Source organism: Ceratotherium simum, chromosome 5 (genome assembly GCF_057802395.1).
Source record: "Ceratotherium simum simum isolate JZ-2026a chromosome 5, ASM5780239v1, whole genome shotgun sequence".
NCBI lineage: Eukaryota > Metazoa > Chordata > Mammalia > Perissodactyla > Rhinocerotidae > Ceratotherium > Ceratotherium simum.
In genome coordinates this window covers 6,072,500-6,097,842 of record NC_141904.1, presented here as the reverse complement: position 1 = coordinate 6,097,842, position 25,343 = coordinate 6,072,500, and the positions used below count along the sequence as shown (strand labels likewise).

At 40.4% G+C, this 25,343-nt stretch overlaps 2 protein-coding genes across 2 annotated transcripts in view; both read left to right on the top strand.

Annotated features, from left to right (window-relative positions):
* Positions 1–18,299, top strand: part of CPB1 (carboxypeptidase B1) — a 33,187-nt gene extending 14,888 nt beyond the window's left edge. Inside the window, exons 6-11 of the mRNA XM_004419271.3 lie at positions 405–506; positions 3,240–3,350; positions 3,428–3,518; positions 4,194–4,396; positions 16,979–17,063; positions 18,112–18,299. Coding sequence (XP_004419328.1) covers positions 405–506; positions 3,240–3,350; positions 3,428–3,518; positions 4,194–4,396; positions 16,979–17,063; positions 18,112–18,299 — 780 coding nt within the window. The remainder of the gene's footprint in view (positions 1–404; positions 507–3,239; positions 3,351–3,427; positions 3,519–4,193; positions 4,397–16,978; positions 17,064–18,111) is intronic.
* Positions 18,300–23,638: 5,339 nt separating this feature from the next.
* The window catches only part of CPA3 (carboxypeptidase A3), a 28,598-nt gene continuing 26,893 nt past the window's right edge, over positions 23,639–25,343 (top strand). The window contains exons 1-2 of the mRNA XM_004419270.3: positions 23,639–23,772; positions 23,864–23,939. Of these exons, the coding sequence (XP_004419327.1) occupies positions 23,705–23,772; positions 23,864–23,939 (144 nt within the window). The 5' untranslated portion in view covers positions 23,639–23,704. The remainder of the gene's footprint in view (positions 23,773–23,863; positions 23,940–25,343) is intronic.

The window sequence follows — 25,343 nt, the reverse complement described above, 5'->3', positions numbered from 1 at the left end:
AGACGAGGAATAAGTGGGAGAGAAGGAAAAATTCTTACAAGATTAGCAACAATCATGATTACTTCTAATTACTCATCCAGTTGTCTTGGTCATGTCATCTAATAATAGCAGCTGAAAATAACCTCCACATGAGTACAATTAAGCACGGTAATCAAGCATCTTCTGAAAATATGAGCTTGTCAAGCTTAATAAAAATAATAAACAGCCATGTAAGCCTTCAGCTCAAACACTGTGAGTGTCTAGAGGCAAGAACATACTGTGCTAGTACTATGTTTTAATTCAGTCATGGGATATATCTCTTGCTGCTGTCAAGTTTCACCTGTTGAGGCCAAAGCCTAGACGGGTAGTGAATATTAACCCTGAATGTGATGAATCACAGTTTTCCTTTTCCTTTGCTTCAATAGGTTGGCAAAGCCGGATCAAACAAGCCTGCCATTTTCATAGACTGCGGTTTCCACGCCAGAGAGTGGATTTCCCCAGCATTTTGCCAATGGTTTGTGAGAGAGGTCAGTAAGTAGAAAGACTTTTGGCAGAGGAAAGTAGGAAGTACTTTTATTTCAATCAATTCCTTATAACTTAGTTATAATAAAAGAGAATAATACAGAAAAAAAATCATAATTCCAAGTTCTTATTTTTGAGTATTAGTTTCAACTTTCACCAAGAGACCTTTATAAGGCAAGATTTTATAACAGTTAGCAAATTGTATTTATCTGAATTTCACTCATCTGAACTTTCTCACCCACCTTTGGTGGAAAGGCTAACAGATAGTATAATGGATGGGTCATTTAAAATTTACTGCTTGTCGCTAAGCCACTAACTTGACCATTATCTCCCGAATAATAATCATTGTATACTTCAGGATAAAAAAAAATAATATATAGTAGTCCTGACTCTAGATAATACTGTTTTTTCATTCCTTATTCCTTAATTCTAATGATAACATATATATGAAACCCCTTTAACTAAAGATTTTAAATACCCCATATTGATATAAATAAATGATTCAATAAATAAATAAAAAGGAGAGAAAGAACAACTCTTTCTTAAAGAAGAATTACAACTAATGGATGTACAAAGAATGAGCAAAATTGAAAATTACCATGAGAATACCAGAGTAATAATCATTTCAGGAAAATCTATGGATGGATGCAAAAATTAGTGGGTAAAGGTTTAAAGAGAAATAGGATATTTGCAGTCTCAAAGTGTCTCCCCAAAATATGCATTAAATTACTAAGGCAAAATTTACCATGGACAAACCTAGCAGAAACTGCTCGACCCAGTGATCAAGGTTAACATCACCAGTATAAGACATAATCAATATCATATACCCTCTGTCTTATGCACTGAAAAGATATATCATCTTCGTAGTATTTTTCCCCAAAATGTATAACCCCTTTCTAATCATAAAAAAAAAAACAATCAGACAAATCCAAATTGAAGGACCCTCTGCAAACTCTTCAACAATGTCAAAGTCATAAAAGACAAGGACAGGCTGAGGAACTGTCACAGATAAGGGGAGAGTAGGGAGACATGACAACCAAATGCAATGTGGGATCCTAGATTAGATCCTAGAACAGAAAAAGGACATTAGTGGAAAAACTGGTGAAATCTGAATAAAGCCTATAGTTTAGTTTATAGTATTGTAGCAATGCTAGTTTCTTCACTTTGATCCTTGTACCATGGTTATGTAAGATGGTAACATTAGGGGAAGCTGTATGAAGGGTATATAGGAACTCCCTGTATTGGCAATTCTTCTATAAGTCTAAAATTATCTCAAAACTAAAAATTTAAAATATTGAAGTGCTTCAAAAATATAAGAATATTATTATATACAATATAATTTCTTTTGTGTGAAGTCCCTCTGTGTCTATTTGTTATGGTCTTGGTTTCTAGATATTGTATATCCAATTGGCACCATTTAACTTCAGTGGGTATCTCACCATCTGGCCTCTAGAAGGAAAGAACTTTTATCATTACTTTGGTTATCTCCAGTTGTAGACCACTAACAGAACACAGATCTATAGCTCCTCCAACCTAAAAAGCACGTGCTTTAGCGTGTGTTATTGTAATGAATATACATGTATAGAGTCACGAAGAGTATATAAAAACTATTAATACGTAGAAGGCTTAATATTTTAAAGTTTATTCAAGCAAGCACAGGGAAGAGTTGAATTTAAGTTTAATATGACCCTGGGGCTGAGGGACTACGACTAAGAGAACATAACAAGTGGGCATGGGCTGGCCCCGTGGCTTAGCAGTTAAGTGTGCACACGCTCCGCTACTGGCGGCCCGGGTTTGGATCCCGGGCACGCACTGATGCACCGCTTCTCCGGCCATGCTGAGGCCGCATCCCGCATACAGCAACTAGAAGGATGTGCAGCTATGACACACAACTATCTACTCGGGCTTTGGGGGAAAAAAAAGGAGGAGGATTGGCAATAGATGTTAGCTCAGAGCCGGTCTTCCTCAGCAAAAAGAGGAGGATTAGCACGGATGTTAGCTCAGGGCTGATCTTCCTCACTAAATAAATAAATAAATAAATAAATAAATAAATAAATAAATAAAAACAAGTGGGCATGAGGTCCTTCATTCATAGGTAAGTGTCCACATTACTTAGCAGGGACAACTAGTCCCTCAACAGGGTTTTCTTCTCAAGAAAGAGGAGTAAGAAGGAGACATCCATCGTTATGCAGCTTGGAGCCTTGGAGAGAGCCTCCCCAAAATCCATCAATGTGAGCTTACTTCATAATGGGAGGCTTTCTCATTCTTCTTCCATGTCGGACATTCCCTCTAGTAAGACCATCTACAGGAGCTTTCATAGAAAGTAAATAAATTTCTAGGTGATTCCATAGACATTTCTTATTCACCAGGAATAGGTCTTACCCTCATATTCTACTACCTTTGAAAAAAAAGTTATTACATTTACTATTTCAAAGACAGTGAGTATATATGTTCTTTAACAGTCTTTAATTTTATTAAATCTTTCATCTTTAAAGTTAAAATAAAAAATAATAATTATGTGAGTTATATACGGATGAAATAAGAGTATCCTGGAAACAGAGAAGAATTAGAAACAATCAGTAACATTTTGTTAATTGCTTTTTAAATATTAATAATATCTACCTCAGTAGGAGACACAGGTTTTGTTACCAAAGTCAATATTCATTCAGTCTATGTAAATTTTAGCAGCATGATGCGTTCCATTTTTCCATGAAATTCTCTTCGTAATTCATACACAGGCTGTTCGCACCTATGGAAGTGAGATCCAAACAAGAGAACTTCTCGACAAGTTTGACTTTTATGTCTTGCCTGTGCTCAATATTGATGGTTACGTCTACACCTGGACCAAGGTATATGAACCAATACTGAGAGGGGCTGAACCAACCACTTTCTATTATACTTGTCCTAACCATATAATCCACTTTAGGCGAGAATGTGGAGAAAGACTCGCTCCACCTATAGCGGAAGTAGGTGCATTGGCACAGACCCCAACAGAAATTTTGATGCTGGCTGGTGCTGTAAGTATCTGGCTGACCATTTTGTATGCACCTGTTGAAAAGCACAGTAGGAAAAATAACATAGGAAAACACAACAGTGTCTAAAACAACAAAAAATGTAAAATTTTATATTTTAGAGTTCTAACTTTCTGAAAGCACAGACAATAAACAGTTTACTTATTGAGTCAATAAAAATGTTTATGTGCTCCATTGTGCTCCCAGCTGTGCTAGAGGCTGGAAACATACGACTGAACAACTCAGACATGATCCTACTGCTTGCAGAATGTACAATCTAGAAGAGACCATCATTAAATAATTATTTAAATAAAATTGTGATTCAATTATAATTTTGTGATTCAACTCTCAGAAAATGATTACAGTAATATAGAAATTTCTCATAGATATTAGTTTCTCCTCTACTTACTAATTTTCTTGATCTCATTGTATAATACCACCCAGGGACACATTGGTGACTTCACATGCAACTTTTTACCCTGTTAGCTTAAAAAGGTACCATCCTAATCTTGTGACTAAATGTATACATACTTTATAATGTATACATACATGAGGATGTTTATAAGGATTCCTGTAAAAAAAACTTATTTTTAACTCTCTAATTTGAAAGTTTGAAACATGTCCTGTGAGAACTTCGGTAGATGACCATTTGCCATAAACAACAATATACATTTTTTTCAGCAATTGGAGCCTCTAGCAGCCCCTGCGATGAAACTTACTGCGGACCTGCCGCAGAGTCTGAAAAAGAGACCAAAGCCCTGGCCGATTTCATCCGCGAAAACCTCTCTTCCATCAAGGCGTATCTGACAATCCACTCGTACTCCCAGATGCTGCTCTACCCCTACTCCTATGCTTACAAACTCCCAGAGAATGATGTCGAGTTGGTAAGTAGTCATGGTGGTAGATATGGTCTTTCACTGTTGGGATTTTTTTAATTCTATTCCTGAAAAAAAAATTATAAGAACAAGTTCTGGAAGTTCTATTATTGGTTTTTGGTAGTAGAAGTAAAAAACTTACTACAGACTTACAAGGAATCTAGAATTGGCTAGATAAATTAACTAAAAGAAATATGATTTTGATGCAGGGAATAGTCCCCAACATGTGGTTTATTCACTAATCTTCAAAATGACACCAGTTCCACTTCCTCCTGCTTGACCGCAAGGCTGACTCACGTGATGATTTCAGATGCATCTGGCATAATCAACAAAGTTCCTTCAGCTCATACATGATCTTAATCAGAGAGTCAACTCTGTCCAGTTGCCTTGAGCTGGATTTGACACAGGCAGAGCACGGCAGCTGTCATCAGGAATTTGGCACATTTGGTTGATAGCTGGTTAAATGATGAGATCCTAAAACTGCTTATTTCACAGTTTGATTAGGTGAGACACAGAAGTAAATCAATCAATGAACCAATGATGTGAATGGGTCCTTATTAGATACAGGAAATAATGCAAAGAAATTTAAGCATCCTTGACTCAAAAAACTAGCAGTCTTGTTGGACAATCAAGATATAACAAGAAAAGTTAAATAACATAAGAGTTTAATGACATTCACATTAACAAATATCACACATCAATGTATAGTTTTTTAAAAATAAGCAGGTTTGATCCTTCAAACAATACTTTTTTTAAATTTATGAAACATTTGGCTGCCAGAGGTCGGGACCAATTATCTAAAAGAACAAGTATAAGATTTAAAGCATTTGAGTTACGCCAAAAAAAAAAAAAAAAGTATTCCACTTAAACAATGACATAGATATTTGGCTCACCTAAATGCATAAATTCGAAGCCCCAGTGACTTTAACAATTGGAAATTGTTGTTTTGTACTTTCAGATACAGTCTTTCAGAGACCAAATAAAACATGTAATGCTGTAAATATTTTGTGAAGAGCAAAATAGAAAAAAACTCAGTTTCTTAGAAAATTGATAGCTAATCGTTGGCCAGGTCCTTTTCTTTAATAAAAAAAAAAAAAAACGCTATTTTTTAAAAAGCTTCCCATTTTCCCTGTCTGTAGCCAAAAAACAAAGGAAAACATCATTAGTTGGAACTATTAAATATTTCAGTTTTTCAATCATGCTCAGTCTGTAAGTGTCCCCAGTGGGTGCTCACAGGCCTGCTGTCCCAGAGATGGGAGTGGTCAGTACCTCATTTCACCCCTAGATTTCTGGCCACCAGAGGAGAGGAGGTGCAGGTATGTTGTTTGCTTAATTCATGTGAATACATTTAAATTGTTCCACATCAGAAGAGGAAAAGACAAAGCTATAATAACTAAGTATAATGAATTAATAAGTATAATAAGTATAATGAATTAATAAGTATAATATTAAAACTAAAATTGTAAACTATATTAAGTGTAGCAATAACCAATATATCCAGTTTGCTTAATATCAACTAGTTTTAGAGATAAATTCTAAAAGACTAATGCTAACAGAAAAGCTTAAAGTGTTCTTTGTAATTGAGCTGCTTCACCAAGTCTCAATACATTTTCTTATTTGGGGAGTAAGTTTAAGCCCTTTGAGAGATGAAAGCTTTGTCACCCCACTGGCTCCATACGAAAATAATGTCGTATCTGGGCTACTCTAAAAGTCTACAAATTATCCTGTAAAAAAAACAATCATGTAAGTTCTACCTTTAGGATCTCATGAATAATTTTTGCTACTTCCTATGAGAGTTTTATCCAGGGAAAGACCCAAGACTCAGAGTTAGTGTGTTTAGTGGGCCAATTCACATGTGCCCCAAGTGGTGTGATACCATTCCAGCAGAATGTGAGCCACTGATGCTCTTCTCCAAGAATCATTTCTCCATTTAAAATCAAGGAAAGAAAAGCAATAGTAAGAGATATTCGAAATCCTGTCCTCCAAAATTGTTTTTAAATTCTAATTAACAAAGAAGTGAAATAAACAGAATTATATCAAAGTAAAACATTCATAATCTATTCTCAAAAAAAGCACAGACTGGGTCAGCCCGGTGGCATAGTGGTTAAGTTCATGTGCTCCGCTTTGGTGGCCCGGGGTTCACAGGTTCAAATCCCGGGCGTGGACGCATGCACCACTCATCAAGCCATGTGTGGCGGCGTCCCACAGGCAAAATAGAGGAGGATGGGCACAGATGTTAGCTCAAGGCTAATCTTCCTCAGCAAAAAGAGGAAAATTGGCAACAGATGTTAGCTCAGAGCAACTCTTCCTCACCAAAAAAAAAAAAAAAAGTACAGACCACAACATCATCTTATCTTGGATGTTTATTTTTATACTCACAAAACTAATAAATTCAAAGAAAAGTACATGCTACTTCTTATCTTTTGCAGAGCATGATAAGATAGGTGACTAAAATGCAAAACTTAATTGCACTTATATCACATTCATTGATTTAAAAGTTACTTTAATTTCCAATAATTTTTTTCTATGGTTAAACTTTTGCCTAGTATCTTAAAAGAAATATTTAAATGCCACTAGTAAAATCTAAGGTGATTTGATTTTTTTGATTATTTGATTTGATTATTTGATTCATTCGGGATCTAAATTTAGTTTGGCACTCCAAAGCAACTTAAATCTTTTGAATAAGAGATCCTTTCAATTTTTTTCTTATTTTGTATAATTCCAATTCACTTACTTCCTAAGCACATTTTGCTAAAACAACTCATAACTATAGTGTTATTACAAACATATGTATAGCCCAAAGAGAATTTGAGTCTCTCAAAAGAAAAATATTGACTTTTTCCTGGTTTTTATTTGTAATGAGGATATCAAGGAAACAAAGTAAAAGTCTTGACCTAGAAAGAGGAATGTTCCATCCAAATCTAGTGCATCTATATTAATTCTCAGTTAGAAAAATGTGACCCCACTGCAGAAAACAAAAGATAGGGAAAGATAAGAAAGATGAATTCTTGACATACCACATTATGGAAACTCAGAATTTTCTTAAAGGGATGCAAAGCAGACTCTGTCTTATACAGAATTCTGCCTATATATATATATATATATATATATATATATATATATATATGATTCTTCCTTTTTTGTGTGTGAGAAAGATCAGCCCTGAGCTAACATCCATGCTAATCCTCCTCTTTTTGCTGAGGAAGACCAGCTCTGAGCTAACATCTATTGCCAATCCTCCTCCTTTTTTTACCCCCAAGCCCCAGTAGATAGTTGTATGTCATAGTTGCACATCCTTCTAGTTGCTGTATGTGGGAAGCGGCCTCAGCATGGCCGGACAAGCGGTGCGTCGGTGCGTGCCGGGATCTGAACCTGGGCCGCCAGTAGCGGAGCGCGCGCACTTGACCGCTAAGCCACGGGGCCGGCCCTATATATGATTCTTATTACTCTTTATACTTATAAAACTTATAAGATTATATTTGTTGCCAACAAAAAATGCTTCAAGGAGAATAAGACTTTAAACTGAAGGAAATTATTCTGTACTTACATTAGCATTCTCAGCCCAAATTTAGAACATATTGTAAGTGCCAATCTTTTGATATCTGAGTCATGATAAAAATTTATGTGGCTTCATTTATGAAAGATCTTACATGTAGATTTCCTGACAATTACTCATATCATGAGACGACCCTCAGAGGGAAGAAAGGCAGAGATGGGAGTGCAAAAGACCAATGAAGTAAAAGAATAGGAAAAGTAAGAGCATGGATTACAAAGAAGGCTACAAAAAAACATGTCTTCAGCAGATCAGGAAAAAGTATGAGGAATCATAAGAGTATCTTACACACATAATGCTTTCCAATTTGCACATTGCTTTCACACATACCATATTATCTCAAGAAAGAATAGAAGGTGCACTGTGAGTTTCCCATGGCTTCATAATCTGTCCAGTCCCTCAGTGTTGACTTCTTCAATAAAACCCTCTATCACTATCTTCAAAGGAAGTTTTAAGACCCAGAAAAAGAATATACCTACACTTGCAAAATTCTAAAGGATAATGAAATATTGAATTGTATGACCTCTTCATTACCAGAGGAAAGAAAAACTAGGAGACAGAATTGCAAAGGCTCCCAAACCTATCCATATCTTTGCATTGATTGAGCATAGAGAAGCCTCCAATCTTTGGTCCACCTTCCCCACAAAGAGGCCAACATGGCACTGTTAATAATAATTATGATTATAATAACACTTCTAAGTCCAAAAGCAGGAACCTAGAATAATAACTGGTCAACTAAGTATCTTGACCCCTTCCCCAGATAGACCAAATGGAAGGCAGATGTGCACCACACACAGGTGCTGATCCAGCGTCTCACACCACATTTCTGCATTAGAAGCACCAAATTTTACAGCTGGAAATCTTAGAGTCTCTCTGGTTCTGCTTTCTCATTTTCCAGCTGAGACAACAGAGACTTGGCTAAGCCAACATCAGTAGTAGAGGCAGCCTTGGGCCTAGAGCTGTTGGATCCTGAAGAATTTCCTAAGCTGACCCAATTTCCAAAGAAACACACACATATTTGTGTGGCCATGTTCTATGTTGGTATCCCATGTAGCTGTTTTGCAGAAGAACATTCATCAAATAAAGTCTTCCATCCCACAAATACATCGTTATTACCTCTGTCCCTGGACATTGCTAAGAATACACACTGGTCAGCTGAGATGCCTAACTTCTCAGGGCCCAGTTTTTATGATTCTGGGCCATACCTTCATGGGTATATATTCACTAACGAAGACAAAGATGACAGTCTTTCTGAAAAATTATTAAACTTGACCAACAGATAGAAATCCATTTCTAAAGTCTAACACATTCCAGTCCACTGGCCCCTCACTACCTCTTAATTAAAGTTTTAGTTAATGAGCCATCAAGATAGAAATCCACTGCTCCACCCAAGCACATGAGCACAAAGCAAGACCCATGATTAGAGATAAACATAAAAATCAGAGACGAGAAATATTGTGATTAGGAGGTGGACAACTGCAGGGCCACGCGCACACCCAATCACAGCTGCCACCACGTCCCTGCCTAATAACAGGAGTAACAAGCCCACAGTCCCCCTGTCAGGCAGGCTACCAGCAGCCAAGGCAGACAGGACTTGAGGCGCAAAACATCTGCTTCAGGAATTTTCTCAGAATTTCTAATCTCATTTATAAGACAAAAAATTTTTAAATGACAACTGCAGAATCTCTTTGATTACAGAAACTGGTTGTTGATTTACCAGTATACATTTTAAGTGACTCCTCAAGCTGTTAAAATTCTCCTACAGGGCCTGGTCGGTACATGGCTCATCAGGCAATTAGCAGAAACTTCATCGAGCACCTATTAAGAGCTCAGCATAAACCATGGTTCCTGCCACTGAAGACACAGGGTCTTATTGAAATGGCAAGACTCGGATGTCAGAAACCATACAAGAGAAGTGCAGAACTGGGAGTTTCCAGCTAGGCACAGTGCTAGGAATTCAGGGCAGGAAAACGGCAACATGGGATGAGGCTATTCAAGGAAGGTTATACAGAGGAGTTACAATTTGTTCAGAGCCTCGAAGGAAGGGCAGAATTTGGGTGGTAGAAGAAGGAAGAGTGTATTTTAGGCAGAGAGAAGAGCCAACCAACGTGAAACAGTGAGACAGAAAAATAGAGCTGAGGAGCGGAGTAGAAGGGTCAGCCTGTTTTGAGTGTTCTTGTGAGGGAAGAACGGGGGTGAGGTAACCAAATTATGAAGGGACCTGAATGTCAGAATGAATCCTGGGTCACAGCAGCCCTGGAGCCTGTGAGCTGGTAAATACATTTGCCAGGTCAAATACAGGACTCCTGGTTAGATTTGAATTTCAGATAAACAACAAATAATTTTTAGTGTTTATGTTCCAAATATTGCATGGGACAGACCTATACTGAAAAAGTATTCACTGTTTGCCTGAAATTTAAATTTAACTGGGTATCCCTATATTTTTTGCCAAATCTGGCAACCCTGCTGGTAAAATGATATTTTAGCAGGATTGACCTAGCGGTGGTATTTAAGAGGCACTTGTGCTATTGTCAGTAGAGAAAAGTAAAGCATTCAGAATACCTTTAAAACGAGTTGTCTTCCTTTTTAATTTTTCCTCTAAAATACACTCTTGTTTACCATAATTATATCTTTTATCTGACTTTCCTTTAAACTAATTTTGCCCTCTTCCCCATCCCCAGGGGACATTTGGCAATGTTGGGGAGACATTTTTGGTTGTCATAACTGTGGGAAAGTTACTGGCATTGAGTGGGTAGAGGCCAGGGGATGCTGATAAACATCCTACAATGCACAGTGCAGCCCCCATAACAAAGAATGATCCAGCCCACATGTCCAGAGCACTGAGGTTGAGAAACTCTGCTCTAAACGAAGATAACAAGAGTCACATTCCTGGCCAAAGGTCCCCGACTTTCACAGGAGCTTACAGCCTCCTCACAAGTAGTTTACAATGTTCTACAAATCTAAAGTGCAAGAAACCCTGTACATCCCCATTACACAGCATCTATTTTTTAATACTTATTGGGAAGAAGCACCACCTCCACCAAAAAAAAAAAATCTCTGGACTTTGCAACTTTAGCTGACTCACACTTCACATTTTCCTTGAATTTTAAAGAGCTTAAAAATACGTACACAGATCAGCCACAGAAACAATTTGGTTTCCATCAGAGGAAGCATTCGCACACTCCCCACGGGCTCTGCCAAGATGGGCAGGCCCTGCTCTCCTAAGCCAAGCCTTTCTCCAACTCCTTCCCCTCCTCTAATCTCAGGGCTTTGTACCAGAGCCTATGCCTGTTTATCTCCTCCTTTTTCTAAGAAACATATTTGTTTTTTCAAGTCCCAAAGGCTTTCTCCTCAAGGCCTTGCAGGCTTTGCCTTTTGCACCAAAATTATAAAGGGTAATTTCCTCATTGGTCCCTGGAGTAACTTACCCATTATCACAGGACAGAGGAAGGAAGCAGCGGTGAAAGACCGTTTTGATGCTTCCATTGTCACGTGTGTTCACCCAGAGGGATGATCAAACTCAGGACTTGAGTTAGAAACAAAGTTCTGAAGGAAATTTCCTGTGAATTAGTTTATACCCCACAGTCAGTTCGGGGCTTTTATTTTCTTGTACTGTAATAATGGCCCCGTGGACGATGAGAAGAGGCAGCCCCGTGTCATGACAGTGGCTGTGTACGTGGAGGCTGCAGGGAGCACCATGAGCACAGTCATGGGACAGGGGCTTCCTGATCACATATTACCCAGGAACGCAGGGCAGTGGAAAAGAGCACCCTGGCCTGTTCATCTCAGCAGCCCTGGAGCTCAGAGCCTGCGAAACATTACTCTCATTGGTCCTTTGTCTCTTGGTTCTCTGAGCTGGATGTGACATTTTTATTTTATTTTATTTTAATTTTTTTTTATTTTATTTTATATTTTATTTTATTTTATTTGTGAGGAAGACCAGCTCTGAGCTAACATCTATTGCCAATCCTCCCCCTCTTCTCCCCAAAGTCCCAGTAGATAGTTGTATGTCATAGTTTCACATCCTTCTGGTTGCTGTATGTGGGACAGGCCTCAGCATGGCCGGACAAGCCGTGCGTTGGTGCGCGCCCAGGATCTGAACCCGGGCCAGCAGTAGTGGAGCGTGCACACTTAACCGCTAAGCCACGGGGCCGGCCCCTGGATGTGACATTTTAGACTCTCTCTCTGTCTGTTGCTCTATAACCAAGGCCTCTTTTTAAGAACACAGGTGACAAAAGAGAACATGCATAAGACGTGGTAGGAAACTCGTCGCGAAGGATTAATAAAGGCAGGCCATGCCTGGCCTTCTTGAAAGCAAAGTTTTCTCTGAGGCTGATTTATATTTAGCTTCCTTCTGGTCTTTACAATTGGGGAAACCAGCTCCAGCAACACTTCTTTTGAAGTATTGAAAGGCCACGAGGAGAAGTGAAAAAGAGCACAAAATTTAAAGCAAGAAGAACCTAGCTCAAGTCAGCCACTTCTGGGGATGCACGCCCTTAGGCGAGTTCTTTTATCCTCTCTCAGTTTCAGTTCTTTTATCTGTAAAATGGGGATAAAAATATCTAGCTCTTATCAAGAGCTCTTTTTAAAGTCTAAGATTTTATGTAAATGTTAGTTCTTATTTTGAACCCATTAAGCAAGGATGTAAAATGTCCCTCAAATGACAGATTGTACAGAAAGTGTCATTCATTGGAGTTTCGAGATGTGAATCAGGCTCTCTGATGTGTCATTGCTTCTGCGGGTCTTTCATCAGCTGTCTTAGACCCTTTTGACAGAAACAGACAAGGAAAAGGAATTACCATTCTAACATCTAGAAAATACAGGAATCACCTCTCTCTACCATTCCTGGCAGGGTGGGTCTACCCATCTTGTTTGGAACATTCCCACCACATGTGCTGTGCCACATGGCATTCCATTCTGCTAGAAAATTCTGTGTCGATGAAATGTGGACAGATAATGTTGTGAAGATAAATGAGTAACATTTGTGAAAGTATTTGAACTCTTCAAAGAAAAAGACCCACACTGATTCCAGGGATTTTTGTTAAGATAATTGGAATTTTAAATATGATATTTTGGTTGATTAATGTCTGTTCTGACTTTTTTGTCTCTTGGCCTGAGAGGAGCTGAGAGAAAGGGTCCACAGACTTCATTTCTTTAAAATTTAATAGAAACAAGTAAAGCATACAGCAGAGGTCCATGTCTAAATGTGGCAACCCATCAACCATCACTACATGGTACCACCACCCTCCCCACAAGCATCCCCAGTGTCCACTCAGGTGGGTCACAGTTCAGCCTTTGCAGAGTCCAGCACTCTGCACCCCTACCCCCAAATTGGGCCCATTCAAATTGGGCCCATCTGTAATGGTCTGAAGCCCTAGGATAAGACTCAATCAACCAACCGTGTGCTACATGCTGTGCAGTCTGCTGAGGATACAAAATGAATGGCCAAAAATCCCTTCCTGCAAAGAGCTCGCCTGCGGGGCAAACAGATGTGAAAACAATTGATTGCAGCACGGTGATAAGAACTCTCATAGAGGTGTGAGCCCTCACAAAGGAGGGGTGCTCGGGCTCCCTAAGAGTGTTAGGGGCATCTTCACGAAGAAGGTGATGCTAAAACTGAACCTGGAAGAACAATAGTAATTCCAATGAAAGGAGAAGGATGCCCAAAGTCCTGGAGGTACGGAGAAGCAGGAAAGGGTGTGCAGGGAAGTAGCTCAGGGAAACCTGGCTCTGAAGGAATGTGGGAAAACACAGCAGGTGACACAGCCTGAGAGGGAAGGGAGGGACTAACTCACAAAGACTCTCTGCCAAGCAAGGAGGCTGGACTTCAATAGAAGGTGAGACAGCCATTGAAAGATGTGGTGATGAGGTGACACTCAGAAGATGAGTGATGGGGTAAATATAAGATGAGAGAGCAACTGAGGACAAGGAGAGCCAAGCCTGAGGCACAACTGAATGTTCCTTCAATGGGCACCAGTGACGAGAACAAAATAAGCCTTTTTAAGCTAACATCAATCTTAGATGTTGCTTCAGCATCAAAGGCAAAACTACTGTTTCCAAAAGATGCTTCTGAAGGCTCAGAAAGCACTTGGCTATCACTTTGAGGAAAGGCAAACTGAACACATTTGTGTGGCCGTAATGGTAGTTATGACTAAACTGATATGTTGATAAGTCAAAAGAGATAACAAGCCCCTTTGGTTTTGTCAGATAACTCAAATGTTACGTTAAACCAATAAATATATTGAGAGACCTGAAGGTCAACTGACGTACAGGAGTTCATAGATAATGACAATGATCTTCTTGTCTTAAATTTTCTCTAATCTTCATAACTTTTCACATTTGGAACTAATCCTGAAGAATCATATTTCTTTTTTTCCACCTTTATGGAGCTATAATTGACATATGACATTGTGTAAGTTTAAGGTATACAATGTGATGGTTTGATACATGTGTACATTGAGAAATGTCTACCACATTAGTGAACACATCCTTCACCTCACATAATGATAACGTTGTTGTGTTGAGAAGGTAGAAGCTCCACTCTCACAGCAACCTTCAAGGATACAACACAGTATTGTTAACTATAGTCACTATGCTGTACATTACAGCTTCCAAACATATTAGAATCATATTTCTACTAACTAAAAGTAATATTTCAAGGCTTAAGGGGGAAAAGAAAAGCAGAAGAGAAAAAGAGCCTGAGGAAGGTAGCTAGGGAAGGAATAAATTCTTTAGGATCAGAGGTTCTGCGTTACAGAAAAATAACTAACTAGAGATTTCCTTCGATGAATGGCAAGTTAAAGAAACTGTAGAATAGTAGGAAACAGTAATACTGTTTACCTACAAAAGAACTAGTACTGCACCATGTTCAAGAGTTTTATATCTCTTCTGAGCATAGGCAATGATTGTAGATTATTCTGATTTCAATCAGCAAAGGCCCCTTACATAGGAGACGAGAGAAGACCTAACCCTAGGATGTTGGTTAGAACAAGATTAAACAGCAGGAACTATTCATTTAGATCACAATAGTGAAGATTCCATGCAGTAAGAGAAAGCACATATTAGTTTACCAGTTTGGAGAAAAGGGAAGGGAAATCCTAAAATTGTCATGTTATGGTTCCAAAACTGAAAATAATAACTTAGTTCCAAGAAACGGATTTCATTATTTCAGTGGACCAGACCAGAAAATCGTGATTTAAATGTTCTAATTCTTTTTAAATTTTCTAATTTACCACTTGATTGATAAAGCCTTAAGTCTTAGGAGCTGGAATCCTTGAAGTCTTATAGCCATGCCCTCATCAATTTGAAGTAAGACTCTACTAAGTTGGTTTAATATTAGAACAAGACTGAGGGAAGCTGCTACTTTGTAAAAAATAGGATTATGCTGATTTCATCACCATCTTCACGGTTCTCCAAGCATATGTACAAGACATAATTATGATGCCAAAGTATGAAATATAGCTAGTTTCATAACCAGAATGAATTATGGCTAATTCTCCTGTCGTAAACAATCAGAGTTTCAAATCTTATTCCCCAGACGGCCGAGTCAGGCCTTGTTTTTCAAGCGACTCATCTAAATAAGCAGCATGTGCGTGCACTCGAGGGTGTTTCCGGTGCAGGACGAGTGGGGTGCAGAGCCCTTTTCCTCAAGAAGCTGGGCGTAGGGGCCCGAGGGCCATTCAAATGTCTTGCATTTTGAAATAGAAGGAATGTTTCCTAATTTTTCAGTCGGAAAATCTTCCAAGCTGGAACTAGCCCTCGTCCTCGGAGCTGCCAATTCCTAAGCATTCGTGTGCTGGCACTGCACGCTGCCTATCCAATCATTCACAGTGTCGTTTCTAACACTCCTGCCCCAACTCACACAATCCCGTCAGGACTTTATCTTGGCTTTATAACCTGCCACGTTTCCAGGTGGTTATTGTTTCGTTTTTTGGGGGGTTATTTTGCTTGTATCTGATTTTTGTTTGTTTGCCTAAAAGAGGTAGACAACCTCTTCGCACAACTATAAAGACCGCCTTGCCTCCTGCCTTTCTCTTACAAGCTCCAGCGACAAGATAGATTTGCCAAACTGATCCTTAGACATAAACTAATTCTTAATTCACAGTGACATTTTACTGTCAGGAAAGGTGATGCCTGGGACAGTTACAGATCGCTACAGCCTCCTTCCTCCAGCTTGAACTAAGGTTTGAAAAAAATGTTTAACAAGCCTAAGTAAGAATTCTAGGAAAAAAAGAACAACTAAGTTCTATGCAAAGAAAACGAAGTAAAAGATTATCCTCTGACTAAAATAGAATTTATTGCTAGGGCCCATACTTTACTGCAACAATTATTTAAAATCAATGGAAGGACCTAATTCTCAAATAATAGGATAAGAGTGCTAATCATTCTTTGAGTTCCAACAAATAGCTACTGGACAACCACTAAGTGGCAAGCCCTGGGCTGGACCCTGGGACACTGAGATAGAAGACAGAAACGTTCACGGAGCACTCAGAGGCTAGCAATGGTGTGGACACAGTAGGACGCGTTCTGTGTGTGACAGACAGAAGCTCAGAGTGAGAGCGTGGGGAGGGCGTGAGGAGAGACACCCTTTCACAAGAATCGCTTGGATCACATGACTAAGCGGAAACACTGGAATGGGTGCTGAATAAGTATAAAACACTAACCCAAATTGTGACCTACACGTCTTCAATGTCTTAAAAATAATGTGCAGCGGGCCGGCCCGGTGGCGCAAGCAGTTAAGTGCACGCGCTCTGCTGTGGCAGCTTGGGGTTTGCTGGTTCAGATCCCGAGCGCACACCCACTCACCGCTTGGCAAGCCATGCTGTGGCGGCGTCCCATATAAAGTGGAGGAAGATGGGCATGGATGTTAGCCCAGGGCTAGTCTTCCTCAGCAAAAAAAGAGGAGGATTGGCAGATGTTAGCACAGGACTGATCTCCTCACACAAAAAATAAAAATAAAAAAAAATAATGTGCAAGTGTGTGTTTGTCAGTGTGTCTTTATTCATTTATTTACTCGCTTACTGCTGGTCCTTTTGCAGGACGCCCTGGCCAAAGCTACCGTGCAAGAACTTGCCACCCTGTACGGCACCAAGTACACCTACGGCCCAGGGGCCACGACAATCTGTGAGTCTGGGCTTTGGAACTGTGCAAAGAAACCCCAGGTTTCTGCGCCAGGTCTGAAAGAACTAGAAATACAAGGGAAAAGTCCCAGTCCTGTCATCAAGGGGCCTCCAGTGCAGTTGGAGAGGCTCCAATCCTGAGGGTTTTTTAAAAGCTTTATGTAGAATATGGTTTTCTGTATTCTTGTCCGTCTTTAAACTTCTCTGAATCTGATGGAGTACACTCCTTTCTTAAGGGGGCTCTAGCAGAAATAACCCACCTATTCATCTGTTGTGAACCTCTTGTATGTTTTCTTCAGACTAGCTCAGTGAGGTTTCTTTTTCCATGATACCGTAAGCCCTCGGAGGGCAGGAGCCATGTCTCTCCTTTGTCCTGACATCTCCAGAGTTGAGCCCATGGGCTGCTGTTCAGTGGGGCTGTATGGTTGTTGACTGAGTAAATAGATAAACGAATGGAGGAATGGATGAATGAATGAACAAGTGAATACGGAATCTGCGTGGCAGTGCCATCATAACTGTTATTGGATGAATAACTGAATGAATGCCTCATCTAGGCCAGGCCATACGCTGGACCCTGAGAAACAAAGACGAAGGCCGGGCCCTGCCCTCAAGTTGCTCCAATTCCATCACTCAGCATGGTTTCCTCAGGGTTTGGAGTCCTCTCCTGTCACCAATCGTCCAGCAGCTTTCCTCATTGTCCTAGGAGATACACATTCTTTTCCCAGAAATCATATATATTTTATAAACAAATTACGTACTATATAGCACAGTTTACCATGGCATACAAGCGTGCCGAGAAGTTTGTATATCACAAAGTACATCCTTCCTGGGGTATGAAACCCATCACTCCCACAAAGCGGGCTTAGAGGTAAGATAGAACTAACTTTTTAAAATAGGCCCCCATATCTTTTATGATCCAGTTTACTAGAAAACTGGCCTACCTATATTATTTTGTACAGCGAAAACTTTATAATTATAAAAGGAAGCTGGCATTTTTTTTTAACCTCCTTCCTAGGTTTAAAGATTTTTCTTCTGCTGTTCACACGTTTCAGATCCTGCTGCTGGGGGCTCCGATGACTGGGCTTATGACCAAGGAATCAAATACTCCTTCACCTTTGAACTCCGGGACACAGGCAGATATGGCTTTGCCCTCCCTGAATCCCAGATCCAGCCAACCTGTGAGGAGACGCTGCTGGCGGTCAAGTATGTCGCCAGTTACGTCCTGGAACATCTGTACTAGTCCAGATGCTGGGAGCCTTTTCAAAATGCTCACTCTTTGTTTCTTTCCTATCCTGAATTCTTATTTTTGTGTGACTGGATGTTTTCCAGATCCCAAACTTTCTTTGAAGCTTCTGGGTCTATTAAACTGCTTGCATCTTTTAATACTGATCATAATAAAAGTGAATCATTATCATTGAAAAACATGACAGAGTGTCTACTTCTTTGGGAGAAAAATGATGTGAACAAACGGCTAAGCAAGCTGTGCACAGGTGATGATGAGGGTCAGCCATATAGGAGTTAAAGTCCTAGGGGTATTGGCCAACGCTGGCAGAGTGCAGACATGCACAGGCTATAATGGGGGGCTTGTGAAGAAGAAGAAATATAGGGGGAATTTAGGATTGTAAAACGTGGTACAGGTGACAAGACTCTGTCTTGGTTTAGCTTCATCTCAGTTCATTCAGGTGACTTTATGAGCTTCTATTATGTGCCAAGCACTCTGCTAAGCAGTTGAGGACAGAACAATGAAAAAGAAAAATAACGTTTCTGCCCTTGATGGTGATACAGGCCATTTGGGAAGATAGCCATGAACAAACAATTATTTAATAATTAGAGATTTAATTTATATCAAGCAAATAAGTGCTGGGCAGTATAGATACAAAAAACATACAAAAGGTCTCCCCACCTGACGTGGGGGAGAAGGCTCTCTCAGGAAGTGGGGAAATCTGAAGAATGAGTCACAACCAGCGGGGCCAAGGGAGCATCACTGCCAGGCCCTGGGACCACTCAGAAGCTGTGAGAAGAAAGCCAGAGAGGGTGGAACTTGGAGAATTGAGGGGAGAGGGTATGTGTAGGGGCTGAGGAGGGAGATGGGGACAGGCAGAGCATAGAGGCCACGTTCAGGATTTGGACCATTGGTCTAAGAACAATGAGAAGTCATTAAAGACATTATATTGTAAATGACACGATAAGGGTTTCTTTAAAACACCAGCCAGGCTAGGGTGTGCACAGCAGATTGGAAGTGAAACGAGAGAGTGCCAAGGACGCTGGCTGGACCAGTTGGGCCCAAAATGAAAGAGGCAAAAATCACTCCATGACTTGTACATTACACATGACTTGAAGTTTTCCAGAATCAAAACCAAACGTGCTAATGTTGGAGAGTATTGCACAGAGTCCAAATTTTAAAATATAATAATATGTATTTAGTTATAATTTGGGGGCATCTCTTACTTTAAAATCATAGAACAAAATATTAGTTCATTGTTTTCTACATGGATTCAAGGAAAATAGGATTCCATATGTAGCATAATATGTTGAATTACGTCTAATAGTGTTCTAGCCAAAAAAGAATCCTGTGAAGTCACAGTGATTTGTTTGGAAGTTGTCAAGCGCAAGAATGATTAATTGCACTAATTGTCCACTAGATGGTAGCAGTGCAGCTGCTACAATTTGCCAAGCAATCTTCAAAATAATTGAGGAATACATTATTTAAATAGGCAAAGATAAAGAGACATCCTCAAGTGCAAAAAAGAAATTCTCGTGAATTCTTAAATTAGTACTGATCATAATTTTAAAAATAGTAATTTAGCTAAATTATCTTCCCCCCATTCTATTTAGGTCAAAGCCATGTTGTGAATTGGAGGGCTAACTCAACCGTGGTTACCCAAGTGAAGTTATCTTGCTGGAGGTGCATCATTCAATCCATAGATAGTTCCAAGGACTCTCCCTTCCCCTGCCTCTAGCAGGGGACCTCTAACTGAGGAACACTGTGGCCCCAAATTCAGAAGTCATGTGGGTAAACCATAAAGTACCCTCCGAAGCCCCTAAATTGAGGGTTTTAAAACAGAAATTAGGACTATATATGGGCTTTTCTAAAATTCCAAGGAATTTTTAAGTAGAAGAATAAGGATTAGGAAAGCAAATATGCAAATATTCTCATTTAAAATCCCATGTGTGCAGGACTTCCTGCACGGGAGGCATTTTTGCTGTATCTCTTGCCAACTGAAAGTTTACAACGAGCTGGCTAGGAGTGCCACCTGCCTGAGCTAAACTGAGAAAAACAGAAAGAGGAGTCTGCTTTAGTCCCTCCCGTGTAGTAGTGCCATATGTCCCCTGCCCTGCTGACCAGACATGGCCGAGAGTCCCTGCCCAGGCCCACCCACCCAGAAGCCTAGCTATGACGCACCTCTCCTCCTCCCTCCTGTAATACACTCCCACCCAGAGAGCCCAGGACAGACTCTGAGCCCTGCCTTCAGTTCCACATTCTCCCCTCCCCCAAAGCAGCAATGAACCAACAGCGCAGGAATGGCCCCCTGAAGCTTTCCTTTCCCCAGTGGTGTGGCTACAAAACAGCAAGACTGGTTTTCCAGTCCGGGTTATGGAAGTTCTACATACGTAGAATCACATCCCATGTGTTCATCTGCTTTTGCCAGCTAACCTATATGAATTGGTCAAAGAGAGAATTTCAGGCCTAGAAGAAGGAACTACCACAGTTATTGATGTTATTTGGGTGCCAAATAGGGTCTTGATGAGCCTCTCAGTTCATCTCATTTGAGCAGGTAGTGACGCCCCCTCCACCAGGTCTGACATGCCTGAATCACACACCTTGTCTTCGTCCAGAAATGCCACCTTTGCTGCAACTAATGAAGCTCCTCTGCAGCATTTTGCAAAGCAGTCTCATTTCAATGTTGAGTCCAACATCCACAACTAAGGGTAACAAATTTTTCTTTCAACACATCCTTTATGAAATATCTAAAGGTATTCCAGAAGTTTACTAGATTTGATTTGAAGATAGAGAATTATTTGAAAGACTCCTGTAAATCCAAGAGAGCTTTTGCTTCCATTTTCTAGGACATTTCTTTTCTAGTCATAATGTTTGAAAAATATGCAGAAAAGCATAGTTTAAAAAAATAAAGTGATATTTTAAACCATGGATAGGCATACACCACAATGAAAATCCTAGGAGTGCAAAGATCCAGAAAGATGGAAAATTATTGCCATGTGAAACATCCAACTTTAAATCTCTTTTTAAAGAGATTAATTTAACATATGAAACATCATACTGTCTTACATAGTCAATCCTAAAATGATATGGTGTCCAACAACTATTCATCCTCCTCCATACACATGCCAAGACCTTTTATAAATCTTGATGCAGTAATATAAGGTTGTACTGAACTATACTTGCCAAGAAATCACACTCGTTCTGAGAAAAAGCTCCAGAATATTCTTGAAATCCATCTATTGTACAGTTCTTCAGAGGCTAAATAGGTCAGGGAGGAGTGGGATGTCTTAAAAGCATCACACTTCTGTGTCCTATTCCAGAAACAGAGAACTGTCAGTATGCAACAGATATCAAGAAGTCAAAGATTTATTTATCCTGTCTTATCCTGAGAGATACCAGGATCCCTCAAACATTTACTTAGATCCCCAAATAAAATAGAAGTGTCCTTCCTACTTGACCTGAAAACATGCATAGAAGCCTCTCTACATAGTTTTAAAACTAGTCACACAGAAAAAGGCTTCAAGAAAATATATCAGAATGCTAGAATTAAGGGTGATTTCTATTTTCTTCTTTCAATTTCTCTGTATTTTGCTAAATTATTTTCAATGAGCAGTTATTACTTTTAGAATCAGAAAATAAAACTTCAAAAAGCAAAGCTATAACACAAAAAAAAATTTTCTTGAAGTAGTCCACATTAAAACAAATACAGAGAGATATTTCACCCCTAAAGGTCACAACCACCACTTTAATCCACCACTGGACATACGCTGATACTCAGGTCTGCAGCCTGACGGGGGCCAACCGTAAGTCTGTTTACAGAACCGGACAATTCTGTCAACCACCTAGAGGGCACAGGCACGTTATTTTAGTGCCTACCATCCACCGAGTCCCTTACATGTGTTATCTCATTTAGCCCTCACAGCCACTTGTTAGAGTCGCAGTTGCATCCCCATTTTACAGACGAGGAAACCAAGGCTCAGAATGACTAGGCAGCGTCTCGGAGTGAAAAAGCTGGTGTCTGGGAGCCACTCTGAGGTTACGTCTGTCTAACTCCAAAGCCAAGCTCTTTGTTTTCCTCTATACCCCGGACAAACTCACCCTTGGAAGCAATGGAGCAAGCATTTGCTTTGGGAGTTTCTAGTGCTGATGAGCTCGTCCACTGTCAAGAACATGAAGGTATTTGTAAGACCTTCCTCTTTCTTACCTGCAGGGTTGGGGCAAGGGGCCCCTCTTGGGAGAACAGAAGAAAGCCTTACGTTATGTTGTACACCTACCAGACGGAGAGGAATGAAGCTATTGCTGCCGTACTTATAACAGGGGCATCACCCCAACAATATTATTTTGATAATAAAAGTATACAACCATGACTCTGAGAAGTTTCATATATGGCCGTCTATACACTTGTCAGTGTGAAGCGGTAGTTTTTAAAAGGAAATTCTAATAAGTTATCTCATTAGATAAATTCACTCAGTCTGTTCAGTTACCTATGATTCTGGGTAAAAGTGTTGCCTTCTCTCAAATAATCCATAATTAACTGAGTTGTGTTCAAGACTAAAACCCCCCCAAGAGACTGTTTGAAATGATCATTAATTCAACTTTCAGAAAGCATTTTTTGGGCACCTACAGCATCCAGACCCTGAAGAAGGCCGCCGATGGACACACATTTGAGTAAACTCCTTGCCTTCCCTCTAGGAGTCCTCAAGCTGCTTTAAGAACAGGGGTTCCCCCTGAGGACAGAGAGAGGAGGAGGGGAAAGGAGCCAGGCTGTGGGCCTTTAGCTCTTTCTCTGATGTTTTCTTCTTTACAAAGAGAGGTACAGAGCAAACACGGCAAAAGTACAGCCATCATAGAATCTAGATGGTGAACATCAGTGTCTACCAGATTACTTATAGCATTTTTAGTATGATCAAAATATTTTGTAATTTAAATGTTTTTAACTTAACAATTTACAACGTAGCTTCAAAAACATATTTTATGTTACTAAGGATCACCTACCAAGGTGCTGTGGCCAGATTCCCAAATTCAGGTTCCAAGAGCAAATCAAAACTGATTCCTTCCGTCAGTCAGTTCAAGCACACAGTAGAGCAGTATTTGAGAACAAAGAACCGGCTCAAATCCCAGCTCCGTGAACATACTAGCTCTCCTACCTTGGGCAAGTCATTTGCTAAAAAAGGAATTTGCCTCCCATCCCATCTGTAAAATGGGGTCCCTATTGTAAAAGGTATATGAGTAGCATGGCACTGTGCCTGCCCCAAAATGGGCATTTAGTGCTAGTATTGCCACCCCTCCCCACCCTCCTCAACTAGAAAACACGAGGGAAAAACCATTTTGTCCACCAGAACCCTAAGAGGAAATCAGTCCCTCCTCCAGATAAGAGCTGAGGCATAAAACCGGCAGAGGGCCCCGGGGGCGGGCAGAGAACCATGCGGTCCCTCCTGCTGGTGGGCTTGATCGCTGCCGCGCTCGCCACCGCTCCTGTCCGCTTCGACAGGTAAACCCCACGCCTGCGCTGCCGGCTGTGGGAGGCGGACTGAGGGATGCTGCCCTCCAGTTCACACTTTCCATCTTTTGTATTCTTAAAGGGAGAAGGTGCTCCGAGTGAAGCCCAAGGATGAAGAACAAGCAAACGTCATAAAGGACTTGGCCAAAACCAACAAGGTAAAGCATTTAGAGGGGTGTTTTATCTTTTCTCCCTGTTCTCTAAAAGCTGCTTCTCTTTTATTTTAGGTTTAATGCCCACGATGCCACCAAAGACAAAGACGAAGGGAAGGGGCGGGATAATTCCGCCCATCGCCAATACTTGCTTTGTTTTCGTTTTTTCCCAGATTACCACTTGCGCTTTCCCTCCCAAAAGCTTTGCAAGCAACAGCTTTTTCTAGGTGACGCTGTGACACAGGAGGCCACTTCTGACACCTTTATCAAGGCCTCTTTCCCTCCCGCAGGTGCTGTGCCCGCTCCATTCTGCTCGCTCCCATCCTCACCCTCACCAACGGCATAATTTCTGATAAAGTATTAGGTGATAACACCAAGGACCTGGCTGATAATAGCAAGATGTGACCCTTCCAAGAGCAGAGCCATTTTAAAAGAAACCCTTAACGTTAGATCAGTCTTTCAAAATCCAACGGGCTGACATAATCATTTTCTCACTTATCTGGCCACTCCTGTACAAAAGGCAGGCCAGCCGCCTTACAACACCATTTCAAATTCTCTAATGGATTTTCAATGTCAGTCATAATTTAATCTGTTTAAAATAGAAGAACTGAAGTTCAAAGACAGTAATTAAATGACCAAGATTACACATCAGACTTGAACCCAGATGAGAATCTGGGATTTATCATAGTCACACACACCCTTATCTCCACATCAGATCAATCAAAAGTTCTGCCTACTCTAATTGCCAAATGTTTTTCAAATTGATGTTTTCCTCTCCATTCCACTGTCACTGCCAAGTTCATGCTGCTCTACCTCTTACCTGGACAATTTCAATAGCCCCTTAACTAGTGGCCAGGGTTCTAGTCCTCCCTCCCAAAAAGCCAAGTCCACACCGCAACCTACTGCTCTCTCTCAAACTTGAGGGTTGCATTCCTCCTTTGGAAGCTTTTAGTGAGAGGCAGCCTAGTGTGGAAAGAGCATGGTCTTCAGAGGTTCCAATCCCAGTTCTGTGGCCTTAGGCAAGTTACTTAACATCTCTGGGCCTCAATTTCCTCCTCCATCAAATGGGGATAAAAATCATACCTACTTCCTAAGGTTATTATAAAGACTAAGTGAGCTAACATTTGGGGAGTGCTCAGAAGCAGGCCTGGTCATAATAAGCACTGTAGAAGCATTTTCTGTTGGTGCTGGTGTGGCATTCAAAGTCCTTCATGATCTGCCAGCCTCTCAGCCTCTGCAGGCTCCTGCTCCCCCACCCTCTTTCTCACTCCAGGAACACCAAATACTCACCCACTTTGGCCCGCAACCCTTTTCTCACGAAGAATGTGTTTCCTTCTTTGCTTGGCTAACGCATACTTATTCTTCGAGACCCAGCTCAGGCAGTGTCTCCTGCAGGAACTGTTCCCTGTC